This window comes from Rhinatrema bivittatum, chromosome 5 (assembly GCF_901001135.1).
Source record: "Rhinatrema bivittatum chromosome 5, aRhiBiv1.1, whole genome shotgun sequence".
NCBI classification, from domain to species: Eukaryota; Metazoa; Chordata; class Amphibia; order Gymnophiona; family Rhinatrematidae; genus Rhinatrema; species Rhinatrema bivittatum.
The window spans coordinates 75,960,432-75,988,157 of record NC_042619.1 but is presented as its reverse complement, the minus strand read 5'-3'; the positions used below and the strand labels follow the sequence as shown (position 1 = coordinate 75,988,157).

The following is a 27,726-nucleotide window of genomic DNA, read 5'->3' as shown; positions in this document are numbered from 1 at the left end:
AGAACGTTAGAGCCCATTTGCAGTCAAGGGTATGCAGAGCCTGCTCTCCTGTACTGGAATGGGGCATTGGAAAAAAAGGTAGGTAGTATAATGGATTGATTGAGATGAAACTACGAAACTACCTTAGTTAAGAATTTGGGGTGAGTGCGGAGTACTGCCCGGTCCTGCAGATGTTTAGTGTAAGGTGGATAGGTAGCTAGAGCCTGCAATTCACTAACTCTGCGAGCTGAAGTGATTGCCAGAAGGAAAATCACTTTCCATGTGAGATATCGAAGATCACAGGATTGAAGAGGCTCGAATGGTGGTTTCATGAGCTGACCCAAAACTAGGTTGAGGTCCCAAGAAGGGGCCGGAGTACGCAAAGGAGGCTTGAGGTGAAGCAAGCCCTTCAAAAAGCGAGTTACAAGGGGTTGTACTGATATGGAACATCCCAGACACCTTTATGGAAAATGGCTACCGCACTGACATGCATCCTGATGGAGGAAGTTTTTAGAACTGACTCTGACAAGTGCCAGAGATAGTCCAGAAACTTCGTGATTGGATAGGTAAAGGGGTCAAGGGACTGAGAACAGCACCATGACGTAAACCTGGTCCATTTGTAAGAATACGATTTTCTCATGGAAGGCTTCCGTGAAACAATCAGGACATGGGAAACTGGTTCAGAAAGGTTAAGTGGCTGAAGGATTAACCTTTCAACATCCATGCCGTCAGGGACAAGGCTTGAAGGTTGGGGTTGCATAGGCATCTGTCGTTTTGAGTGATTAGAAGCGGGTCCTTACCCAAGGGAATGTGCCTGCGAATGGAGAGATCCTGAAGTATTGGAAACCACACTTGGCGCGGCCAGTGAGGTGCTATCAGGATCATGGTTCCCTTGCCTGATGTAACTTCATGAGAGTCTTCGAGAGAAGTGGAAGTGGAGGGAATGCATATAGGAGACTGGTTGCCCATGACAGGGGAGAACGCGTCTCTTGGCTGATGGTGTTGGCTGCGATGTGAGCGAGCAGAAAATTGTCTACTTTGCGATTCTGAGGAGACGCAAAGAGGTCTATTTGAGAATAACCCCATTGGTGGAAAATAGAGTTCGCTACTGAGGGGTTGAGAGACCACTCGTGCAGTTGAAAGGTGCGACTCAGCTTTTCTGCCAACACATTGTCCACTCCCGGCAAGTAGGTGGACCTGAGGTACATCAAGTGGGAGAAGGCCTTCGCCCATATCTGTGCAGCTTCCTGACACAGAAGGTAGGAGCCCGTGCCTCCCTGCTTGTTGATGTACCACATGGCCACCTGGTTGTCCGTCTGGATTAGGATGACTTGATTGGAGAGGCGATTCTGAAAGACCCTGAGAGCATATCTGATTGCTCGAAGCTCCAGGAAATTTATTTGGTGCTTGGCTTCCACTGGAGACCAAGATCCTTGTGTCTGCAGATCGGCCACATGGGCTCCCCAATCGAGGTTGGAAGCATCGGTGTTGAAAGTTATTTGAGGGTATGAAGCCTGGAAGGGTAAGCCTTGGAGAAGATTGACTTGATTTCTCCACCAGGCGAGAGACTGACGGAGTGAGTTGGTTACGTGGACAATGGTCAACAAGGGCTGAATGGATTGAGTCCATTGTGACCTTAGAGTCCACTGCATGACTCTCAGGGCCAAGCGGGCCATTGGGGTGACCTGAACTGAGGACGCCTTGTCCCAGGAGGATGAAAAAGTGGTGTGCAGTCATGGAATGCTGAGACTGCAGTTGGTGTGCAAGAGGCACAAGAGTGAGAGCTCACTGTCAAGGCAGAAAAGCCTTTGCCTGCAAGGTGTCCAAGTCTGCCCCAATGAATGATAAAGTTTGAGATGGGACTAAGTAGGATTTGTTGTAGTTGACGAGAAATCCTAGCGAAATTAGAGTGTGTAAGGTAAGATGTAGGGACGACAGAGCAGCTTGCTGAGTGAGAGCCCTGATTAACCAATCGTCTAGATAGGGGTAGACGTGAACCACTTGAGTCCTGAGGAAGGCTGCAACTACGACGAGGCATTTTGTAAAGACTCGTGGTGCAGACGTGAGGCCGAATGGAAGCACTCGGTACTGATAGTGCTTGGGGCCTACCAGAAATCTCAGGAATTTGCGTGAGATGGAGTTATCGCAATATGTGTGTATGCATCCTGGAGGTCTAGAGAGCAGAGCCAGTCTCCTCTTTGCAGAAGAGGAAGACGAGAACCCAAGGTTACCATTTTGAACTTTTCCTACTGGAGGTACTTGTTGAGAGCACATAGGTCCAGAATTGGACGAACACCCCCTGATTTTTGGGGGATTAGAAAGTACCGGGAATAGAACCCTAGGCCGTGCTGAGAGTAGGGCACTGGTTCTATTGCCTTGGACTGGAGGAGGAGGGAGACCTCCTGTTCCAGAAGGATGGAGTAATCGGATGTTCTCCACGTCGGTAGAGGTGGGGAGTCCGGTGGAATGGAGAGAAAGTTCAGATGATAACCCTGAGCATTTATCGCCAGGACCCACTGGTCTGAGGTGATTGAGTACCACCTGTTGTTGAAATGGCACAATCGACCTCCCATGGGTATGTGGGGTAATGGAAGCTGGCTGCTGCTCTCTATGCAGGAGTCAAAAACCGGAAGCAGGGCCAGGCTGAGGAGCTGCTTGCGGTTTTTGTTTTCGTGTCTGACTAGACTAGGCTTACTGAAACAGTCTCGTAGAACGGGTTCTAGTTGGTGGCGGGCAGAATTTCTTCGGGCAGAAGAATGACTTCTTAGAGTCCTTCCGGAAGGGATGTTTTGAAGAGTACTCAGAAGGCATCAGGGAGAGCTGTCTTAGGGTCTCATGATAGTCCTTGAGTTCTGCCACTGTTCGTTGAATCTGCTCACCAAACACATTATCTCTTACACAAGGCAGGTCGGATAATCTGTCTTGTACTTCAGGGCGAAGGTCGGAAGACTTGAGCCAGGCCCATCGTCTTGCCGAGATAGCAGTTGCAGATACCCTAGTAGCAGTGTCAAAGATATCAAAAGATGATCTGATCTCATGCTTGCCTGCCTCAAAACCCTTATTTATTAGGATTTGGAATTGATCTTGAAATTGCTGAGGCAGGGAATCTTATTTGTATTTGCTTAAATAAGATCCTATTATATTGGGTCATATAGAGCTGATAAGCGGCAATTCTGGAGATGAGCATTGATCCCTGGAAGACACGGCGACCAATGGCATCCAGAAATTTCTGTTCCTCGCCTGGGGGAAAGGAAGTGTGAGGTTTTGATCTCCTTGCTCTTTTCTGGGCAGATTCTACAACCACAGATTGGTGATCCAATTGAGGTTTGTGAAATCCTGGAGCTGACTGACCAAGATAGGTGGTGTCAGCTTTTCTGTGGACTGGAGCAACAGAGCCAGGATGTTCCCAGTTCTTTTTGAGGAGATCCAGAAGAACCTGGTGGATAGGGATGGAGGTTATTTCCTTGGGAGCATCCAGGAATTGTTGTAACTGCATCATTTGATGCCTATTGTCCTGTTCCATCTGTAATTGGAAGGGAACCAATTCAGACATCGCCTTCACAAAATTTATAAAGGAAAGGTCCCCTGGAGGAGAACGCTTTCTGCTTTCAGTAAGTGAAGGTGGTGAAGGCAAGTCATCAGTGTCTGGTGAAGAATCATCAGTCCAGGTATCTTAGGGATCAGCACCTGCTCCTCTAGGGGCTAGAGGAGGACGGGGCGGTGGGATCCCTGAAGGTCCTGGTCTAGGTTCTGAAGGACCCTAAGGAATAACTGGAGGCATCGATGAAGGCATCGAAGGCACTGGTGCAGGCATCGAGGGCATCGATGGATGGCTCAGTGGGGCTGACGGACGGATCGGCACCGATGGGTGCATCGGTGGCATCGATGGACGTGTCGGCATCAATGGCTGAGGCATCGGCAGAACTCCCGATGGAGGGATGCGGAATGGTGTTTCTCCTCCCGAAGACAAAGCAAGCGGGGAGGGCACCGGAGCCATCGGTGACCCGGGGTCCATCGGTGGAAAAGCGGCCATGAGTGCTTCCATACTCGAGAACAGCTGTGCCAATGCTGCTGGAATCGGGTTGATGGTCGGTTCCGGAATCGGTACCGGTGTCGGAGGAACCTGGAGTCGATGCATCGCCTTGTCGATGACCTCCTGAACCATCCGGTCCAGTTCTTCTCGGAGACCTGGAGCAAGCAGCCCCGGGCTCCAGAACAGAAGGAGGAGGCAGAGGCATAGCCGGAGGGACCACTGTTAAAGGCAGAGTTGTGGCTCCCAATAACCTGTCGGGTGAGGGTTGCCTCGGTGACCAGGTTGCCGAAAAGGTCGGTGCCTTTTCTGGACGCGGTTTCTTCGACGGCGGCTCAGACAATGGCGAGGTCGATGATTTCGTTCCCTCGATGGTCCGAGACTTTCGATGCCGGTGGCAATGTTTGTCTCTATGGTCCCCACGGTTTTGAGGGGGAGTAGAAGGTGCTAAAGGCTGAGAAGTCGTACATGCCGGACGATCACCAGCCGGTGGTCGATGCTGGCGTGAAGTCAACGGTGCCGGTTCTGACGATGTCGATGCAATGGACAGCGTCAGGGTTTGGGCACGGAAGAGAAGTTCCTTCTTCTCCATTCTAGCCTTGCGACCTTTTGGTGTCATTAGGGCACATTCGGTGCAGGTTAGGACATCGTGCTCACATCCGAGACACATTACAGACTTTGTGAGGGTCTGTGATGGACATGGTGCGATAACAGTCCGGACACAGACGGAACCCCGACACCATGGCCATGAAAAAATTGAGCCGCGGTACGGTCGACGACCAGAAGGCTGCGAGTGCCAAACTCGACAGTAATCGATGGAAAACGGGTAAAAACTTACCGGAGTACCGCGGCTTGAAAAAAGTTGAAGGAGGGACCCCTGTGGGGTAAGTTAAATTTTAGTAATTCCATGAGGAAAATTCCTGTCAGGAATCTCTACAGAGCTCCTTAACCGCGTGGCTACTGCTACGCGGAAAAAAGAAGACTGAAGGGGGACCCCTGCTGGCTGCAGAGTTAGTTCCATGCTGGGCATGCCCAGTAGGGGCCAGTTAAAGTTCTGGAAACTTTGACAGAAGTGTTCCGTGATTGGGCTCCATCCTGTGATGTCACCCATATGTGAGGACTACCATCCTGCTTGTCCTGTGAGAACTCTACACATTCTTGCTCTTATTTATTAAAATGTACCTACTGCCTCCCCAGATCTCAATGGAAATGTCCAAGTAGTTATACAATACACAATTTAATAATCAACAAAATACATCAACAAAAAACAATGATGCTGTTCATCACCAGCTGCTTCTCTGGTAGAGTTTCTACATAGTTCTTTAACAGCTCATTGAAAATAGTGGTCAATAACCATTATTCTACTCACTCACCACAGTGTATAGCAGAGCTTCCCAAACCTGTCCTGGGCATTCCACAACCTGGGCATATCCACAATGAATATGCATGAGATGAATTAGCATAGCATGGAGAATCAGTAGATGCAAATTTATTTCATGCATATTTATTGTGCATGAAATAAACCCAACTGGCAGTGGGGTCCCCAGGACAGGTTTGGGAAGCCCTGGTGTATAGATTTTCCTTGGAACTCTATTCTGGGGCCTCCACTCTTTGATCTACACTAAAATCCTAGGGTCTATTACTTTTTCTTTTGGGTGTATGTGCCATTGTTATGCCAATGACACCTTCATTTTTCAGGGAGCAACCAAGTCTTTTGCAGTGGAACTTTCTCAAAACTGCAAAAAGATTCCATGGTAATGTAAGTTACCTGCCGGTTTTAAAGCCAGATGTACAAACTAATTATATAAAGAACATAGTTGAAGAGAACTCCGGGGTGGGGGTGGGAGGTGGAGATGGGGGGTCTACGTCCCATGTAAGTCAGGTATGGGGTGTCTGGGGAGAGGTGTATGGACCACAAAGGTGCACTGGATTTTCGGGAGTTGAGAGTTCTAGGCCCAGAGATATTGAGGGGCTCATGCTCTGATCTTGGGGAGGGGAGGAGAATGGTGAAGGATATTTTGTCACATGCTTAGGTATTAATGCTGGATGTACTATCCAATGTTAATTAATGAGTCAATAAGCATACATTTTTTTAGCTAATCTGCTAAACTGCACAAGTTGTTTTTTTACTGCATGATAAAAACACATGCAAATAATGCATATTAAATGTGGGCATTAAGTAACAGCTAGCCTCTAACACCTTCATTAAACACAGATGTTAACCCTAACACCTCTTAATACTTAGGCCCTTCACACAGCCTTTTCTCATGAGATTAACTGCATTCTATGATTACTTCTAGTTTCTTGAGAAAACTAATGTTAACGCCTGGGTATACATAAATTAAAATAAAAGTACTAGACTGAATAATGCAACATTCTTAATACTTAGAACTTGGAAGAGAAAATCCTGTTGTCTATTGTAGACTATGCTGAAGATGAGAGTCACTCGGACATCTAACACTTTCCAGGTTACTTACAGTCTCTTTGATGCAAAAGGGAATTTGAGAACAAGCCTATTACTGACACCACAAAATATCAAATACTACTGCATTGCCAATGCTCTTAGCTTTAAAGGAGATGTGAAAAGCCCAAAAGATAAAATATGCAAGAAGTGGAAAGAAAAGAGGGAACAAAAATCAAAATGCATAACTACTAAAGAGTGCTAAACTAATTAATAAGCTATTAAAATGTATGAATGGAGACTAGCTATATGAGGTGCGCTGAAAAGGTATGCAAACCCTTGGTGGCAGTAAATACATGCAAATTTAAAGAATAGGATTCGTTAAACTTCTGAAACTAAACGAAATGTCAGCCTTTGTGGTATTGTACATCAAGACTCAAATACCTACATATCTACAGAAAAATAATGGGGATAAAAGCCAGGGTTATATGCAAGGCACCACTAAAATATTCTTATGTTCTTATCCAGATAAATCTTTCAAATAACTTCAGTTTCCCATTATATCAACCCCAAAACTGTTCCTTTAAAAATGTGAAATTCCTTAAAAAGGAATGTATTAAAAGAGATAGTGAAAATGCAAAGACTCGGAGTGAGGTGAATGCACATATACAGTAAGTTCAAATTTCTTCTCACAATGAAAATTAATAACTTGGGCTTTTGAAAAGCTCTATCAAAGCAGAATTCAATAGACAATTACAGTATATTAAGTAGCTACTTTTTTTCTATCATAATAAGGATAGTTGCATTTTTACAAGACACTGGGGTAAAAAAAAAATTTCAATTAAATGACTATGCAGCACAAGCTCAGAAGAATTACAAACTGTAAACCAGGTTTCAGAGTGCATGATAAGAGTTTGAATTTCAGCATGTGAGAAAGTTAGCACTTATTTTTAAGCAGCATTTATTAAAAAATGACTGCATTAAAGTGGACTTCATTGAGTATTTTATTTTATTTATCTTCTTTCATTGGAGCATTATAATGTGTCATATATTTACATCTGAATTTGCAGAGGGCCATCTGCATTTATAAATAACCTGTAAGATATTTCTCGAAGGCTAATCCTTTGTCATCTTGAGGGGCATACCATGCTTGTACAATTATCAAGCATGGTTTTGGACCCAACTGGCTGGCTATACGGACATGGATTATTTCTACTTCCTTTCGCCCGGAGAGGCTAGGAGCCAGCAGAACCTGGAAAACCACGTGATGGCTCAGTAAATGAGGTAGGTCCAAGGACCGTGAGTTATGGGAAGTTTCTTCTGCTGTATGCCAGCTCTTCTAATGTTAGATTCTCTAAGTACTTAAGTGAAACTGCATGGAAGGACAGCATTCGCATGGGCAACTGGTAATTAGAAACAGAAATCATTACAAGTAGAAAGGTGGTACTGTGCCAAAAATAAAACTAGTAAGAAAATAATCAAAAAAGCAGTTGGGTAGATTAACAAATGTTTAATGACGTAAGCTGCTGATGTTACTGAGGACACTTCCTGAGGAAAGAACATTAATACTGTAGTCCCTAAAAGTTGATTCTTTAAACAATTGTTAGCCTTACGCAGGTATCAATTCTATCCAACTATGCTTCCTTTTAGCTATTTTACTCATAGAAATTGACTAACAAAAGATATTGTAAAGGATTTACTTTAGGAATATGGCAATGGTTTATGATCAAGGCTTAATGCAAAGTGCTCTCTGAATCTACGGCAGTGGGAAAAGGGGAACTGGATTCAGACGGCAACCGAGGGCCCCGACTTTTACAGTTTGGGGAACAAATAAACATGGGGGTAACTTGCTGATTTGGCTTTTACTACCCTCAATCATTAAGCCAGATACTTTTGATGCAGCTTCATCATTGCTCTCTGCTTCCACGGCAGGGGTTAGGGAAATTGGATTCGGACAGCATTCGAGGGCCCTGACTTTTATGGTCTGGGAAACTGATAAGCACAAGGGTAACCTGCACAGTGCAGCAGATACTGGCATAAGCATAAGCTTGCTCGGCAGACTGGTTGGATCATTTGGTCCTTTTCTGTCATCATTTATATGTTAGCTAAGTTCTGTTAATGAGGGGCAGTGTTCTGCAAAACATAGATCAAAACTAAGCTTTTCCCTCACTACAGTCAACAGTAACATGTACAATAGTGCCTACCTCATTAAATTATTCTCTAGCAACTAAGTGACACGGATATATATTTTATTGTGCCATTGTCTGCAGGCAGACCAATCTTTCTTGTGCAACTCAGGGGGAAATGTGGAAAAGAGGATTTACATTCAGACAACATCCAACAAGGCATTGATCTGTGCAGTCTGGGTAACCAAGCATCGGGGTAACTTGCTTGATGCGGCGGTTACTACCCTTAACCATTAAGCCTTATGATTTACCTTTGATGCAACTCCAACATTACTCTCTGCATCAATGGCAGGGGGTGGCAGGAAATTCGAATCAAACAGTTACCAACAAGGGCCCTGAACTTGGTGGTTGATGAAACAGATAAGTATGGGAATATAAGTGTGGGAGCTTGCTGGGCAGACTGGATGGGCCGTTTGGTCTTTTTCTGCCGTCATTTCTATGTTATGTTTCATGTCTACCTGAAAGGAACCATCACAGACAGGGAGAGCCAAATAGAGGATCTGGCTCAGAGCAATCTGATTTCACACGGCTATATATACAGTATATATATTAATTTTAAATTTTTAAAACGTATTTATGCCACAATAGCAAATTAGAATCTAAGGAGAGGAAGAGGGGTGAGAAAGCAAAAGTATTTCTTTTCATTTTCTTGGCAGCAAAGGAAAGAGAAAGCTAAAAAGTGATAGAGTGCTATGTTCACACCTATCCTCCAACATTTCTCAGGAGTGCAAAAGATTAAGCTGAGCTGCTGAGATCAGTTCAGACGATGAAATCTCTCACTGGCCAGTTCTAGAGAATTGATCACGAAGTAGCAAGAAGTCCCATGTTCACAAGAAGAATACAGTGAACAGGTACAACATTTTCATTTAAATACAGTCAGCAAAAATCCATACATTACTAGATTTGACTAATATATCAGCTTGACAAATAAAATCTCTCACAGACTCACTGCATTATTCCTTACATGAAAACAAACATGACAACAGAGGCACAGCTAATAAAGTTTTCATAAGAACATAAGACTTGCCTTACTAGGCCAGACCAAAGGTCCATCAAGCCCAGTATCCTGTTTCCAACAGTGGCCAAGCCAGGTCACAACAGTGGCGTACCAAAGGAGGGAGGGACAGGGAGCCCAATGCCATAAGGGGGTGTTGATGGCCAACATGGAGGCCTATGCGGCCACTGGTGACCCTCATCCCACCGGCTGCTGAGCAGGGACGCACACAGCAGGAAGATCGGCGGGGCCGTGGTGGAGCTCATTTCACCACGGCCCAAAGAAAAAGGTCACATCCAAACCTACATGTGCTCCTCCTCCTTCCTGCCTGCGCGGCCCCGGAAAAAAAATGTTGCCAGACCCGCGCAGGCAGGAAGGAGGAGGAGCAGTGTTTATGTGCCGCCCAGAACCCTACGTTGCGGCAGCCTGAGAAGAGGAGGTGGCCTGGTAGCAGAGCCACTGTGCAACCCTTGTCGCGACGGCGGCCTGAGAAGAGGAGGAGGCCTGGTAGCAGGGCTGCCGTGGATCCCACATTGCACAGACCCGAGAAGATCAGGGCCGCCGCAGAGCTCATCCCATGGTGACCCGCGAATAGGAGGTCCAAAAGCGAAAGAGAGGCTGAGGGCCTGTAGAATGTGTGTGCATGTATGAGATGAGTTGAGAGACTGAGTGTGGGAGTAAGAGCCTGAATGTTTGCAGTGACAGCATGTGAGAGCCTCTCTGTGTGTGTGTGAGGCAGCATGTGACAGTGAGAGCCTGTGCTTCAGCGAGACAGCATGTGGGAGTGAGAGAACCTTGTGTGTATTTGTGAAAGTGACACCGCATGTGCAAGAGAGACTGTGATTGTATGTATGCATGAATGACAGACAACATGTGAGAGTAAGCTGTGTATGCGTGAGATAGCATGTGAGTGTGAGAAACTGTGTATGTATGTGAGAGAGAGGCAGCGTGTAAGAATGAGACCATGAGCGTGTGTGTGTGTGAGAGAGAGAAATCATGTGAGAATGAGAACCTGAGCGTGTTTTTGAGGGAAGAAGACAGATGGAGAGAAAAGAAATAGAAAAAAAAGACCCTGTAAAAGGAATTGGCAAATAAACAAGAAGCCTGTGAACAACCGATTAGAAAACTAAGATCAGACAGGAAAGGTAAAAAAAAGAAAATACATTTCTAGTGACTGGTATATGTAATCTTTGGGAATGTGCAAGAGTAGCACTTTCTCTATGACGATCTTGCAATGCACGAGATCAGCATGGAGGAACTAGAAGCCCACAAATGATTAATACCACGGGGCCTGCACAGAGGAGGCAGCAGAATGGGTTTCAGTGCCAGTAGCAGCAATCGGCGCCTCCCCAATAGCCACGCGACAGCAGTGACAGAAGTAGCAGAGGAATGAGAGAAGCTCAGAGGTTGCTGGCAAAAGAAAGAGAGGGGGGTCTGCCTTCGGTTTGTGCATGTGTATGAATGGGAGTCTGCCTGAGGGTGTGTCTGTGTATGAGAAGGAATGGGTATCTTCCTGGTGTGTGTGTCTATGAATTGGTGCCTGCCTGGGGCTCTGTGTGTGTGTGTGAGAATGAATGTGTGCATGCCTGGGGGGTGAAATGGGAGTCTGCCTGGAGGTCAGTGTGTGCATGTGTGAGCCTGTCTGAAGTCTGTGTGCGTGTGCAAGAATGACTGGGAGCTGTGTTTGTGTGTATGTGAGGGAGCCAATGAGAGTGAGAATGTGTGAGTATATGTGAGAATCCAGGGGAGAAAGAGCTTGTGTGTGGGAGTTGGGGGGGAGAGAGGGTCTTAGAACCTGAGAGTGTGTCTGTGAGAGCGAGAAGTTATGATGAATATATTAGCATGTATGTGTGTATATGTGACAGTATATGTGTGAGAGAGAATGGACATGTGAGTATGTGTGTGAGAGAGAGGATAAAGTTTGTGCACTCCCCTAACCTCCTAATCCTCGACAATCTCAGGGTGACTGGAAATCAAGAGTTCCCAGGTACGGATATAGCAGGGGCTTTTAAAAATCTTTATTAGCTTTAATTATTGGGTGTTATTTGATATATGTGCTGTTTTGAAATATTTTATTGGTGCTTGGGAAATTTTAAAAAAATGTATGTGATTTTAATTCATAGAAATTATTCTATTTATTAGTAGTTTTAAAATATTCTTTTATTAATATGTTTTTACCATTATAATTGATGCTTTATGTTTCTTGATTCTGTTTGCTTTATGAGGTATGGTGGTTCTGTTTTTCCATTGTTACACACAGAATCTGGCTTCTTGGGGTTTCCATTACAGTTTTTGTCTTAATCTGTGATCCTTTATTATTTGGTGAGGTCTACCTCTGCTCTGTGCGTGTGACCATGATGAGAGATTCTGCTAGCATGAAGTGTCTGTGTAGGGATCTATAGCAATCGGGTTAGTTTTGTTTCCTTGGTAGGTGGTGCATTGGTATTCTGGGACCCAGTGTAATATTTACAGTGCTGCTTTTTCACAGGTAGGGTTATTGTTGTTTAAGTCCTTGGTGTTATTACTGTTATGTTGTGATAAGTTTGCTGTATAGATTTTGAGTGTCTTTTTTGGGGTTTTGGGTTAGTTCACAATGTGTCTGGCAGTGGAAGGTGTCTGTGTTGCTGTTACTGTGAGGTGACTCCAGAATTTGAAAATATTTTTTGTATGATGAGTTGTAAGGGAAACATTCAAGCTTCATTGCTGGGGGAATTTCTATGGATGCACAGTGTGTTACAGAACTGGAGGTGCAGGATTTGTATTGGCATTCTGTCCCTTCCTGTATACATTCCAGACTTCACTCTCATAGCCATATAGAATTAAGAACATTAGAACATAAGAACAAATCTGCTTCACTTTTTTGAAGGAGTTAATAAACATGTGGATAAAGGTGAACCAGTAGATGTAGTGTACTTGGATTTTCAGAAGGTGTTTGATAAAGTTTCTTAAGTGAGGCTTCTAGGAAAAGTAAAAAGTCATGGTACAGGTGGCAATGTCCTTTCGTGGATTACAAACTGGCTAAAAGACAGGAAACAGAGAGTAGGATTAAATGGACAATTTTCTCAGTGGAAGGGAAGTGGACAGTGGAGTGCCTCAGGGATCTGTATTGGGACCCTTACTTTTCAATATATTTATAAATGATCTAGAAAGAAATATGACGAGTGAGGTAATCAAATTTGCAGATGGTACAAAATTGTTCAGAGTAGTTAAATCACAAGCAGATTGTGATAAATTGCAGGAAGACCTTGTGAGACTGGAAAATTGGGCATCGAAATGGAAGATGAAATTTAATGTGGATAAGTGCAAGGTGATGCATATAGGGAAAAATAACCCATGCTATAGTTACACAATGTTAGGTTCCATATTAGATGCTACCACCCAAGAAAGAGATCTAGGCGTCATAGTGGATAACACATTGAAATCGTCGGTTCAGTGTGCTGCGGCAGTCAAAAAAGCAAACAGAATGTTGGGAATTATTAGAAAGGGAATGGTGAATAAAATGGAAAATGTCATAATGCCTCTGTATCGCTCCATGGTGAGACCCCACCTTGAATACTGTGTACAATTCTGGTAGCCGCATCTCAAAAAAGATATAATTGCGATGGAGAAGGTACAGAGAAGGGCGACCAAAATGATAAGGGGAATGGAACAGCTCCCCTATGAGGAAAGACTAAAGAGGTTAGGTCTTTTCAGCTTGGAGAAGAGACGGTTGAGGGGGGATATGATAGAGGTCTTTAAAATCATGAGTGGTCTAGAACGGGTAGATGTCTTTCAGATAATAGAAAGACATGGGGCCACCCCATGAAGTTAGCATGTGGCACATTTAAAACTAATCGGTGAAAGTTCTTCTTCACTCAACGCACAATTAAACTCTGGAATTTGTTGCCAGAGTACTTGGTTAGTTCAGTTAGTATAGCTGTGTTTAAAAAAGGATTGGATAAGTTCTTGGAGGAGAAGTCCATTACCTGCTATTAATTAAGTTGTCTTAGAAAATAGCCACTGCTATTACTAGCAATGGTAACATGGAATAGACTTAGTTTTTGGGTTCTTGCCAGGTTCTTATGGCCTGGATTGGCCACTGTTGGAAACAGGATGCTGGGCTTGATGGACCCTTGGTCTGAACCAGTATGGCATGTTCTTATGTTCTTATGGGAACCCCAGCTACATAAATAACAGGTACAAAGCGCACAGGTAACTTACAGTAATTTTCAGAGTAAAGCTACCTGGGTAGTTTCTCAGTAAAAACTGGCTAAAGGTACGTAGGAATAGAAGAAAATACAGACTGCACTATGTGGTTTATTGCTATTTGCCCCTTAAATTATTGCATTAAATCCAAATAATTAAAAAAAAAAAAAATTCAAACCTATTATTTTCTTCCAGAGCTCTGTCGTCCTCTTGATCAAAATCTTCATTGGGATCAGGAAGAGTGCTTGAACTGTCTTCATCTTCACTTCCACCTCGGCCTAGGTATACCACAGGTTCGTCTTTAGCCTATAGAAATAAACATGGATATCATGTAAAGCAGGTCTGCAACATAGTTTGGAGAGGCGGGGGCGGAGATTCAACTGACCAGACTATTTCCTTTGTCATTATAACCTTTGACAGGGAAAATCAAACACTTTGGACTCAAATTTTAGTAAGCCAGCAACAAGTTGAACTGGCAGGGCCCGTGCTGGAAGCGTAATCTTCCAGGGCTGCTGTGAACCGTGACAGGCAAGTTATTCAGCTACATGTAACCGGATTACTTGTCCCATATATTCAGCAAGATATACATCCCGGTGAATAAACTCTCCTACAGTTATCCAGCTACATGTAGCTATGTTTGAATATAACCGGTTACGTTTTCAAGTCATCTGGCCTTGTATGGCTGGAAATCTTGCTACTTATCCGGATATTTTCAAAAGATATCAGGTTAAGTGGCACTATTTACAACACCCCCCCCTCCCCGGGAGCCTGATACCCCGCCTCCCCAACATTAAATAAATGATCCTGCTGGGCTGAGACCAACATCCCCTTGGTCTCCTCCGAGGTATGGAAAATCTGTGTGTGGGGGGGGGGGGGGGGGGGAGCTGCATATTGGGCCCTCCCTTCCTTCGTCCTTATTTTTTTCACAAATTTTTTTTTTTTTAAACTCTGGTTCCCTCCTGCCCCCGCTTCCCACCTGCGACATCTCTGAAGATAGTCGCCTCCCCCTAAGTGCCTGCCAGGAACGGAGGTGTTTTCTTCCCTGCTCCTGGCGCGTCCAGCGTTGAACTGACAGCAAGCCACGCTTCCAGCTTTGCTGTCACGGTTCACAGCAGCCCTGGAAGATTACGCTTCCAGCACGGGCCCTGTCAGTTCAACGCTGGACGCGCCAGGAGCAGGGAGGAAAATACTATATTAAAGCTAATTTCTAACAAGACAACAAAGTGTGAACTGGCTCACAAAAAGCATAGTAAAAATGATATTAAAAAATAAGTCCTGACATTAACATTTTCATGTTTCGGCAGGTGATGTCTGCGCTTCAGAGGAACTTCAAAAAGTGAATTAAAGCTGAACCATCTCTTCTCAAAGACCAAGATATTCTTTGCTGGAAAATCTGGAAGAACACGAAATCCAGCAAAGCTGCGTGAATGGACATCCATATGTTTCTTCAGGAAGAGATGGTTTAACGTTATATTAAAGTCTTCCAGTTTTTAAATATATACTTTGCTATCTTTTTGTCATGTGAATTGTTTAAGTTTAGCAGTTTCTCTTTCGGCCATTTGTGTGGTGGTTGAGCTTCTTTGTGCCACACCTACAGACAGGATAAAGACCATCAGGTTAGCTACAAACTGAAAGGAAGGCAGAGGTAAAAATAAGGAAACGTGACTCTGAGGCAAATTCAGGTTAGTGTAGCAGTGACTGCTATGTAGTGCATCTCTCTCAGTACAAAGTTTCAAATTTCAAATAGTCATTTTCTCTCTCTTGTTTAAAGAAGTACTTGCCTGGGCTTAGCTATCTAGGATCTGTAAGCCTACAAAAAGTCTCAAGCTTTGCAGAAAATGAAGGCATTGCTGAAAAATGATATCTGACTAAAACCTATGAAAAATACATGAAAAGTTTAAGGGATATTTTGCAAATTGATAGGCAACTAAAAACTAGAGAGATGTTTTCCAGAGGCAGTTGGATGCCTCAAAATTCTAGCCAGGCTGAAATATTACCCAGGCATGTAGAGTGCTAAAGTACAGGTTTTCAACTGGTTAGGCTTAAATATGGCTTTATTTTCTACCACAATATTTTGAAGAAAAACAAAAAATCAGATGATACCATAGTATAAAACATACATCCTTAGCTATAGCAGTTGTAAGGAATGGGAAGCTACCTGAGTTCAAATAACCACCGATTAGAAAGCAAACATTTTTTTTTTTGGTATCTTATATATGTCATTGAAATGCACTCTCCCTAGTGCAAACCAAAAAGCTTCAGGGCGATTTGAATTTCTTCATCACTTACTCCTGTTAAATCATGGCATTTCTGGACAATACTGCTATTTTTTTTTTTATAGCATGGGATTTCAGTTTTTGCAAAGTTAACAACCTAAAAAATGACTATCACTACTGTAGCAGTAAGACAGGTGCCTCTTAAAAAAAAAAAAAAAGTATTCTTGCCAAGTATTCAGCAAACTCCTTCTGGTATCCTATCAGAATACATTTTTCTGTGCAGATTAAGCACTTTTCTCCTCAGCAATCTTGTGTGCTCCTTTCATTTCCTCTTCAATAGGCGTGGAAGAGAGGTTTAGGCAAGGGGAAACAGTCAGTTAGTAGGGATAGGGATGAGGAGGGAAGGTGAAGAAATTATTCCTGGACAATGTTCCCTCTAATTTCTGAAAGGATTTAGATGTAATTTTCAAAAGGGATTATGTGGATTTCAGCCTCTGTCTTATATAACCCCAGGCTGAATGCTCTGGGGTGAGTGTGCACTAAGCACTGGATGTGAATCACTCTGAGTGTGATCTGGCAGTCACATTACATAACCGAGCCCGCTGCCTGCACCAGACAGACTTGGTGGGTTCATGTGTGTCTCCACTGCCTCTTTTCCTTTGTTTTAAAATTTGGAAGAGACTTTCAGTGCTTCCCTAGCTCTTCTTCTGGTCCTATGACTCCTCTCCAGCTACGCACTTGCCTGCTCTTGGAGGATGGGGTGCCACACAACGTTTTTGTTAATGCAGATGTACCTTGAGCTTGCAAAGGCTGGGAAACACTGCAGTGTCCCACAGTGATATGATAGGATGCCAGAATCACGTCATTAAATGAACTCCAGAAATGTGCTTGATAAAGCTGCAATAACTCTCTTTAAATATGTGAATTCAGGTCAGGAATATGTTGTTTGGAAATCTTCTGTTTCATTTGGCAAGTCACTTCAAGTACGCATTTGACTACATTAAAGCATCAGATTTGATTTTTGACATCTCTGGCATTCATTAATAGTGGTCTGGACTTTTTGATTGTACTGGATGTAATGTATCGAATTCTACACTTGAACAAGGAGGAGAACTGCAAAAAAAAGATTGTAAAACTGAGAATTCTCATGGTGTGTACTTGAAGAATGTGAAAGTGTTTTAATAAAATTGCTGTAATGTGCTTTAGGCACCATTCTTTGGGAGAAATAAAATGTTTCTGTGGGTCCTGGAAGTACCCCCCCCCTTTTTTTTTTTTTTACTCTAGCTTTGTTCTTTACTAACGCAGTTATCTTGGTTACTCAGCGGCTGATGTCACAGTATATTACCCATGCTATTGTGCATTTTGTGCTGTGTGACAGTGATAAATGACTTCAGGCTGACAGCTACTTTCGTCACAGCCACTGTTTAAAACCACGAGCCTAGGTACACAGGCTACAAGAACCCTATCTTCTCCCCATCACCCAAAGGGTACTTCTTTTCTCCATCAACCTGCTCTGTTAATCTGCTCTGAGTTTTCTAATACAAAGAGTCAAATTTGCTTTCTGAATCTCTGCAGAAGGCTTATCACCAGCTTAACCTCCCAGTTCATAGCACAGAAATTCAAGAATAGTAAATCTGTGAATCTTTGGTTCTAGGATTCCGTGATTGAGCCCACAGAATTCCCTCTTTAACCTTTGTGGAATATGGGGGTCCTCTTCCTGATTTAGTTCCCCATTCAAATACCTGGCGATCCAAATGCTTGTCCTTGAAATCTCTAACTTCTCTCCTATGTATCTGATAAGCACCGCCTTAACTCTTCTCTCCATATGGATGGGTACCACCACTCTTCTCTCATGCTCTCTCTACCCTCTGGGGGATACTGGAAGGGTACCCCTTTTTCTTCTTCTCCACTCTTTTGCCAGACGGGCAATGAGAATGCCTTGGACTAAGGAACACCAAGTTGACCATGAAAACTTCTCTTCTTACTCCTCCCTCTTTGGGCAGAAAGGGCAAATAAAAGGTTCCTCCCAAACAAAATATACACTTAAGAAGTGAAAGGAAACACTCCCTTTTTAAAGCCAAAAAAATATACATACAGACACTAAGAGTCATTTGCTTTTATGTAAGCAGGAACAAACCAATACAGCACATTACAGTGGAGGTGCTGTGGCCAAGGTGGTATATTCCTCTGCTCTACACTGTCCTGACCTACTAGACCACACGTCTTCACAGGGATCCAAATGGGGCCCTACATATAGCGATGTAATTTAGAACAAGAGTGTATAAGTTATTAGGGACTGAAGCTCTCCAACTCTGGGGCCGATGCAATATTATTCGCGGAACGTGGGCGCTGACTTTTCAGCGCCCGCTTTCTTAACGCATACATGGCGCTCGCAAGGGGGTTGCCATGCAATGCGCATATTAGGGAGTCGTGGTTACCGCCAGTCTGCCGGTTATGAACACCGATGCTGATAAACTCGGCGTCGGTTTTCATACCTGCAGTCAGCCGCTTATGAAAATCGACGCTGAGTTTATCGGCGTCTGTTTTCATTACTGCAGCTGGCCGGTTATGATTTGAAGAATACATACACTGAAGTCCTCTTTTTCAATGCAGGAAGAAGATATCTGATGCTCGTCTGCCTTTTGATTACCATTTGGAGCAGAAAACTAGTACCGTCCTGTTCTGGTCCATTGTGAACAGGTATCTCTTGTGAGTTACCCATGGAACAAAAATGCTGTTTGCTATGCATTGACTAAGGGACAATTTATGACGCAGCTTATCTGCCAAGATGTTTTCCTTGACCGCCAGGTAAGTGTCTCTTAGGACTGTCCTGCATTAGATAGCTCAGTTCCATAAAATGGCTGCTTTCCAATAGAGGATGAGAGATTCTATTCCTCCCTGCTTGATCAGATAGAGCATAGCTACCTGGTTGCCAGTCTAGACCATGACCATTTGCTTGCCCACCAGATTTCTAAAAACCCTTAGCATGTAGTGTATTTCCCTTAAATCCAGAAGACTGATGTGAAGACTTTTTTTCTTGCAGGGGCCAGACACTGAATTTTGAGAAAGCTTGTGTTATGGGAATTATGTGAACTATGGACGCTGTAAGACCCAACATCCCCAGTATGTTCCAGGCTATCTGCTGATTTCACTTCCTCCACTGTGCACATTAAAGTTTTGATTCTGTTGGCAGGGAGAAATGGCAACTCTTGAATCATGATTAGCCGAGCCCCTATAAATTCCAATTGAGCTGTCAGGCTGAGTTTAGATTTGGTGTAATTGATGACAAACCCTAGCAACTCTACTATATGGAAAGTGAAGCACATGGATTCAAGTATCCCTGCCTGAGAGGTGCCCTTGATTAGCCAATTGCACAGGTAAGGAAACACCTACACCTAAACACATACACCTACCTGTTAATTATGTTAATTATGTTATTACCCCCATTTATCTTAATCCAAGTTAATTTAGACCTGTTCATTGTAAGACATTTTCTTGTCATTGTTGTTATTGTTTAGAATGTAAACCGAATTGATCAGTAATTCTGTTATTGGAAAGTCGGTATAGAAAAATGCTAAATAAATAAATAAATAATCTTCATAAAAACACTGCAACATAAGACATTGCATTAAAAACCCTTGCAGTTGATGCAAAGCTAGAAGACAGTATGCAATATTGGAGGTGATGAAACCCTACAATAAATCCAGGATACTTCCCGTACCCTGAATGTATCTCTATGTGGATGTATGCTTCCTTCAGTCTCCTTCATTTAGAAGTGGAAATAAGAAGCCATGGAAAGCATTTTAAACTTCTCTTTCATTAAATATTGGTTCAAGGACTAACTATTTATTTATGTTGTGCTTTTTTATACCGACATTCATGATACAGATCACATCATATCGGTTTACAGGGAACAATGGGGCAATAAAGTTAACATAAACAAATATAGCAAAAAGTTACAATAAAACAGGGGTATTCAAATTGGGCCAGTAACCTCTTTGGAACCAGGAAGTATCCTGAGTAGAATATCCACCTTTTCTCATACAGTGAGCCAGGATTCACCATGTTGGCCTGTAAGACAGTACAGATCTTCAATTTTAGTAATTCCTGATGCAAACAGCACTGAGAGGAGAGGATCACCTTGCTGGTGGCTGAAAGGAATCAGTAAGTTTTTGCTTGGGACATTGTCTTTTTTAAAAGTATTGGGGCAAAGTTAACTATTTGGGAATATTATTTAGTGTGTTTGTCCTTTTAATAGTCAGTAAGGCAGCGAATTAACAAGTTAGACTGTTTGTATTTTTAAATAGTCAGTCAGTAAGGCAGCTAGTAAGCAGTAGGTAGTGTGTTTATTTTTAGAAGTCTGTAAGGCAGCTAGTAAGCAGAACTGAGAGTTTGTATTAAAAAAAAAAAAATTAGCCAGAAGCTAGAAATAAGCTAGGAGCAGTATATACCTAAGTAAAAAGATTGAAAAGTTCAGTTCAGTTAATCACCTTGGAAAGGTGTTAAGGTAGTGTGATTTGGTTTGATTAGGTACCAACATTTGTTAGTTAATCAAGAGAGCAGTGAGTCACTCTGCCTGACTAACTGAAGTTAGACTGTTTGTATTTTTAAATAGTCAGTAAGGCAGCTAAGTAAGCAGTAGTTAGTGTGTTTATTTTTAAAAGTCTGTAAGGCAGCTAGTAAGTAGAACTGAGTGTTTGTATTTAAAAAAAAAAAAAAAAAAAAAAAAGTAGCCAGAAGCTAGAAATAAGCTAGGAACAGTGTATACCTAAGTATACAGGTTGAAAAGTTCCGTTCAATTCAGTTAATCACCTTGGAAAGGTGTTGAGGTAGTGTGATGTGGTTTGATTAGGTACCAACATTTGTTAATCAAGAGAGCAGTGAGTCACTCTGGCTGACTAACTGAAGTTAGACTGTTTATATTTCCCAACCCTCCCACCCCTCGCCCATCCTTTAATTTATAGGGAGGTGCCACTTTCACAAAAAAACACAAAAAACCCAACAACAAAAATTTTATTGAGAGTTTGATCAGTCTCTTGTAGGCCACTACCAGACATATAGTGAATTCACTAATACATTTAAAGGACGTTAATTAGATACAATCCTACTCCCATAGCAACCTAAAACTTAACTAGGAACTGAACAAAACTGAGATGAAGGTAGCAGCCCAGCAGCAAGAGGGGGGCTTCCCAGTCTTTTGCATCGAGTGTCACATGTATGATTTTTTACCCTCCGGTGAGTAGTTGTACATGTGCATGTGATGCAGAGAGTTCCTGGCTCTCACAGAACAAGTCCGATCTCTGGAGTGGCAGACCTGGAGGAACTGAGGCAGACAGAGAAGTATATAGATGAGACCTTCAGGGACATAGTAGCCAAGTCCCAACTTCAGACTGGCAGCTCTGGTGCTGCCTTGGAGGAAGAAGGTCTCAAGATTGGAGAGCATCAACCTGGTGCAGCAGGAAAAGATCCTGTAGCAAGGGCCTGCTCTCCAGGTGATGCATGGTCCTTTCTGCCCAGGAGGGAAGGGTTAGGTCGGCCTTCATAGTTGGTGATTTGATTATTAGGAATGTAGATAGCTGGGTGGCTGGTGGGCATGAGGATCACCTGGTAACATGCCTACCTGGTGCGAAGGTGGCGGACCTCACGCGTCACCTAGATAGGATTTTAGACAGTGCTGGGGAGGAGCCAGCTGTTGTGGTACATGTGGGCACCAACGACATAGGAAAATGTGGGAGGGAGGTTCTGGAAGCCAAATTTAGGCTCTTAGGTAGAAAGCTTAAATCCAGAACCTTCAGGGTAGCATTCTCTGAAATGCTCCCTGTTCCACGCACAGGTCACCACAGGCAGGCAGATCTCTGGAGTCTCAAAGCGTGGATGAGACGATGGTGCAAGGAAGAGGGGTTCAGTTTTGTTAAGAACTGGGGAACCTTTTGGGGAAGGGGGGAGTCACTTCCGAAGGGATGGGCTCCACCTTAACCAGGGTGGAACCAGACTGCTGGCGCTAACCTTTAAAAAGGAGATAGAGCAGCGTTTAAACTAGAACAAAGGGAAAAGCCGACAGTTGCTCAGCAGCACATGGTTCGGAGAGAGGTAACTTCAAAGGATACTAATGATGCATTAGAATTAGGGCATCCAGATAGTGAGGTTCCAATAATAAGAAAAGTAGTCCAAGTGCCTGTAACTAAAAACTCACCTGAGCTAAAAAATTCTAACTTATCCCTATCAATTAAAAAGCAGAATGAAAATACAAACAAAAAATAAACTTTGAAATGTTTGTATGCTAATGCCAGAAGTCTAAGAAGTAAGATGGGAGAATTAGAATGTATAGCAGTGAATGATGACATAGACTTAATTGGCATCTCAGAGACATGGTGGAAGGAGGACAACCAATGGGACAGTGCTATACCGGAGTACAAATTATATCGCAATGACAGAGAGGAGCACCCGGGAGGCGGTGTGGCGCTTTATGTCCGGGATGGCATAGAGTCCAACAGGACAAACAACCTGCATGAGACTAAATGCAAAATTGAATCTTTATGGGTAGAAATCCCTTGTGTGCTGGGGAAGACTATAGTGATAGGAGTATGCTATCGTTCACCTGATCAAGATGGTGAGACGGACAGTGAAATGCTAAGAGAAATTAGGAAAGCTAACCAAATTGGTAGTGCGGTAATAATGGGAGACTTCAATTACCCAAATATTGACTGGGTAAATGTATCATTGGGACAGGCTAGAGAGATAACATTCCTGGATGGAATAAATGATAGCTTTATGGAGCAATTGGTTTAGGAATCGATGAGAGAGGGAGCAATTTTAGATCTAATTCTCAGTGGAGCACAGGATTTGGTGAGAGAGGTAACGGTGGTGGGGCCGCTTGGCAATAGTGATCATAATATGATCAAATTTGAATTAATGACTGGAAGGGGGACAGTAAGCAAATCCACGGCTCTCGTGCTAAACTTTCAAAAGGGAAACTTTGATAAAATGAGAAAAATTGTTAGAAAAAAACTGAAAGGAGCAGCTACAAAAGTAAAAAGTGTGCAAGAGGCGTGGTCATTGTTAAAAAATACCATCATAGAAGCACAGTCCAGATATATTCCACACATTAAGAAAGGTGGAAAGAAAGCAAAACGATTACCGGCATGGTTAAAAGGGGAGGTGAAAGAAGCTATTTTAGCCAAAAGATCTTCATTCAAAAATTGGAAGAAGGATCCAACAGAAGAAAATAGGATAATGCATAAACATTGGCAAGTTAAATGTAAGACATTGATAAGACAGGCTAAGAGAGAATTTGAAAAGAAGTTGGCCATAGAGGCAAAAGCTCACAGTAAAAACTTTTTAAAATATATCCGAAGCAGAAAGCCTGTGAGGGAGTCAGTTGGACAGTTAGATGATCGAAGGGTTAAAGGGGCACTTAGAGAAGATAAGGCCATTGCAGAAAGATTAAATTATTTCTTTGCTTCGATGTTTACTAAAGAGTATGTTGGGGAGGTACCAGTACTGGAGAAGGCTTTCATGGGTAATGATTCAGATGGACTGAACCAAATCATGGTGAACCTAGAAGATGTGGTAGACCTGATTGACAAACTGAAGAGTAGTAAATCATCTGGACCAGATGGTATACACCCCAGAGTTCTGAAGGAACTAAAAAATGAAATTTCAGACCTATTAGTAAAACTTTGTAAGCTATCATTAAAATCATCAATTATACCTGAAGACTGGAGGATAGTTAATGTAACCCCAATATTTAAAAAGGGCTCCAGGGGCGATCCGGGAAACTACAGACCGGTTAGCCTGACTTCAGTGCCAGGAAAAATAGTGGAAAGTGTTCTAAACATCAAAATCACATAACATATAGAAAGACATGGTTTAATGGAACAAAGTCAGCATGGCTTTACCCAAGGCAAGTCTTGCCTCACAAATCTGCTTCATTTTATTAACTACTTTTTTGAAGGAGTTAATAAACATATGGATAAAGGTGAACCGGTAGATGTAGTGTACTTGGATTTTCAGAAGGCGTTTGACAAAGTTCCTCATGAGAGGCTTCTAGGAAAAGTAAAAAGTCATGGGATAGGTAGCGATGTCCTTTCATGGATTACAAACTGGCTAAAAGAGAGGAAACAGAGTAGGATTAAATGGACAATTTTCTCAGTGGAAGGGAGTAGTCAGTGGAGTGCCTCAGGGATCTGTATTGGGACCCTTACTTTTCAATATATTTATAAATGATCTGGAAAGAAATACGAGTGAGATAATCAAATTTGCAGATGATACAAAATTGTTCGGAGTAGTTAAATCACAAGCAGATTGTGATACATTGCAGGAAGACCTTGTGAGACTGGAAAATTGGGCATCAAAAAGGCAGATGAAATTTAATGTGGATAAGTGCAAGGTGATGCATATAGGGAAAAATAACCCATGCTATAATTTCACAATGTTAGGTTCCATATTAGGTGCTACAACCCAAGAAAGAGATCTAGGCGTCATAGTGGATAACACATTGAAATTGTTGGTTCAGTGTGCTGCGGCAGTCAACAAAGCAAACAGAATGTTGGGAATTATTAGAAAGGGAATGGTGAATAAAACGGAAAATGTCATAATGTCACTGTGCTCCATGGTGAGACCGCACCTTGAATACTGTGTACAATTCTGGTCGCCAAATCTCAAAAAAGATATAATTGCGATGGAGAAGGTACAGAGAAGGGCTACCAAAATGATAAGGGGAATGGAACAGCTCCCCTATGAGGAAAGACTAAAGAGGTTAGGACTTTTCATCTTGGAGAAGAGACGGCTGAGGGGGGATATGATAGAGGTGTTTATAATCATGATAGTCTAGAATGGGTAGATGTGAATCAGTTATTTACTCTTTCGGATAATAGAAAGACTAGGGGGCATGCCATGAAGTTAGCGTGTGGCACATTTAAAACTAATCGGAGAAAGTTCTTTTTCACTCAATGCACAATTAAACTCTGGAATTTGTTACCAGAGGATGTGGCTAGTGCAGTTAGTATAGCTGTGTTTAAAAAAGGATTGGATAAGTTCTTGGAGGAGAAGTCCATTACCTGCTATTAATTGAATTGACTTAGAAAATAGCCACTGCTATTACTAGCAATGGTAACATGGAATAGACTTAGTTTTTGGGTACTTCCTAGGTTCTTATGGCCTGGATTGGCCACAGTTGGAAGCAGGATGTTGGGCTTGATGGACCCTTGGTCTGACCCAGTATGGCATGTTCTTATGTTCTTAATTTGGAAAAATTCATATTAGTAATAATAGTCTTCCAATATTATCCCAAGGACCCAATTTTTGGAGGTTTCTATGATCCAACAGTAAAATATTAGTCTCTCTTCAAAAGGGAGTTTCTCCAAAACAGACTAAAATGTTGATTATGGACTCTGGATCCAATCAAAAATTCATTCGTTTTGACTGGGTAGCAGTTTAGGATTTACAAGCTTCTTCTCTCCCAGTGGAAAGACCTGAAGCCCTGTTGCTGCCTAGAATTAACTGAACCTCGGAATCTTCTCCTTAGCTGTAAAAACTGCCTCCTGGGGTCCTGAATTCAGTATCACTTTCATGTGGAGATTGGCTCGAAAGAGCTATTGGACAGAGCCTGAGGCATCAAATGGTGGTTTTTCAGGACTTCCACAACTTCCTTGATTTTATCTCAAAAGAAATTCCCTCCAGTACAGGGCACATCAGAAAGCTCTACCTGCATGCCTAACATAGCCATGACTGCTTACACTCATCTATAGTTATTGTAGAGGCTCTCAATGCTATCTCAAAAGCAGCAAATGCCAAATGAAGATGCTTCTTGCATGCCTCCACATAAGCCAGGAGTGGGCAAACATTTTGTTAGGCAGGGTCACACTTGTGGCTCTCGCCTGCACCAGGGGCTATCCCCCTCAGAGATGCAACTACCAGTCTGAAAGGAAAAAAACATACATGGGAACACGGGAACTGCTGCACATGCTCACAAGTGGCTTTCAAATCTTTGCTAGAAAGCTCTGGAGAATATGTTCTCTGTGGTGCATCGGATGATGTCACCTATCTGTATATGACTGAAGTGCACTGCTTGTCTTTAGAGAACTTTATCTTTTTTTTAGGGGCATTTTACCCACACACAAATATATGTGCACACATGTGGAGGCAAGACAAAGCAATAAGCCATGCTGTTTCAGCAGCTACATATATTACTTGAACACAAAAACAGATTCTAACCAGCTGTTTCCATTTACCTGAAGGCAGCTTTGGCCTGTTTTAATTCTTAAACTTAGAATCTACTCAACTAATAACAAAAGTAGTACCTAAATGCACCAAGGTGGAAAAGCAAGAGTGGCTAAACCAGTCTTGAAAGGATATGTTTCTGAAAAGATACATTCTAGCTACGAGTTCATTTGTTATTGCTACCGGTATACTGTACCCAAACTGAAACAAAACCAATCAATGAAAACAAATATTAAACTAATTAAAAAAAACGAGGAAAAGGCCAAAAAAAAAAATAATCTTAATGAGGAAAAGTAAGGGTTATTAATTAGGGAAGCAATATGGCAGACTAGTACAATGGTCTTATCTTATATGCTGACCTGGAGTTTTAGGAAAGAAACTGAGATTGAATCAATGTAATTGTCAGTGTCTGTCTTTTTTGAGGAATCTCAGCTGAGATTTATTTTTTTCTAAGAAGAGGGAGATAGACAGAGAGAATCAGTAGAAAGAGAGTGAAAACTGACAGCCATGACCTCTCAACTTTTTTTTTCCATTTCATGATTAGGTTTTTGTACTTGCTGATGCAAAGTTTAAATGCAAGAAATGACAGCTAAGGCTTTTCCATCTGTATTCCCCTTCACATCATACTGAATCCTCCACCCAATTCTTTCTCTAGGAATTTAGCAGTCACGCCTGTCAGCCCAGCATTCAAAAAATATTCAGTAATCCCCTCTGTACTGCCAGTACTTCAAGAGAAGCAATAGATATGCTTCAGGGCGTTCTAAATATGCTCCTTTAGAGATGTTAGACACACTGGAGGATTCTTTCTGTAACCAACTATGGGGCCGATGCAATAAATGAGCGCAGAAAATGGGTCCTCAGTGTTGAGCGCCCACTTTCCTAACACACGCCCAGCCACCTCTCCTGGGTGTGCGATTCAATATTTAAATGAGGGGTCGCGCTGCCAAAGAGGCGCTAGTGGCAAATGTGCACCCTTAGTACCTCCAGCAGGCGCCCAGGAGAGGTGGCTGTCAGCGGGTTAGGAAAACGGACACAATTTTATGAGCATCCATTTCCCTAACCTGACCGCAGGCACTTTTTTTTTTAACCTTTTGTTTCTTCCGACTTAATATCGCCACGATATTAAGTTGGAGGATGTACAGAAAAGCAGTATTTTCTGCTTTTCTGTACATTTTTTGGACTGCTCAGAAAACAACACCTGCTCTGGACCGGCGTTAATTTCTGAGCGTAAAAATGTGCGGGTTGGGCGCAATTTTTTTTTTTTTAAGATATGGGGAGAATAATTAATAGTCTCCTCAACATGCATTTGCATGTGATGAGTGTTATTAGTTTTTTGGGATGCGCATTTTGGACGTGCTAATCCAACCACGGCTTTGCATCAGCCCATATAAGAACATAAAATGTGCCATGCTGGGTCCATCAAACCCAGTATCCTGTCTCCGACAGTGGACAGTTCGGGTCACAAGTACCCAGCAGATCCCAAAAGTAGTTCTATTTCTTGTTGCTCACTCCCA

At 42.7% G+C, this 27,726-nt stretch overlaps 1 protein-coding gene across 3 annotated transcripts in view; it reads right to left on the bottom strand.

The window, feature by feature from the left end:
- Positions 1-27,726, bottom strand: part of DDX10 (DEAD-box helicase 10) — a 759,707-nt gene that overhangs the window by 59,944 nt on the left and 672,037 nt on the right. For all 3 annotated transcript variants that reach the window (XM_029602477.1, XM_029602475.1, XM_029602474.1), the window contains exon 17: positions 13,954-14,081. In XM_029602477.1, the coding sequence (XP_029458337.1) occupies positions 13,954-14,081 (128 nt within the window). The remainder of the gene's footprint in view (positions 1-13,953; positions 14,082-27,726) is intronic.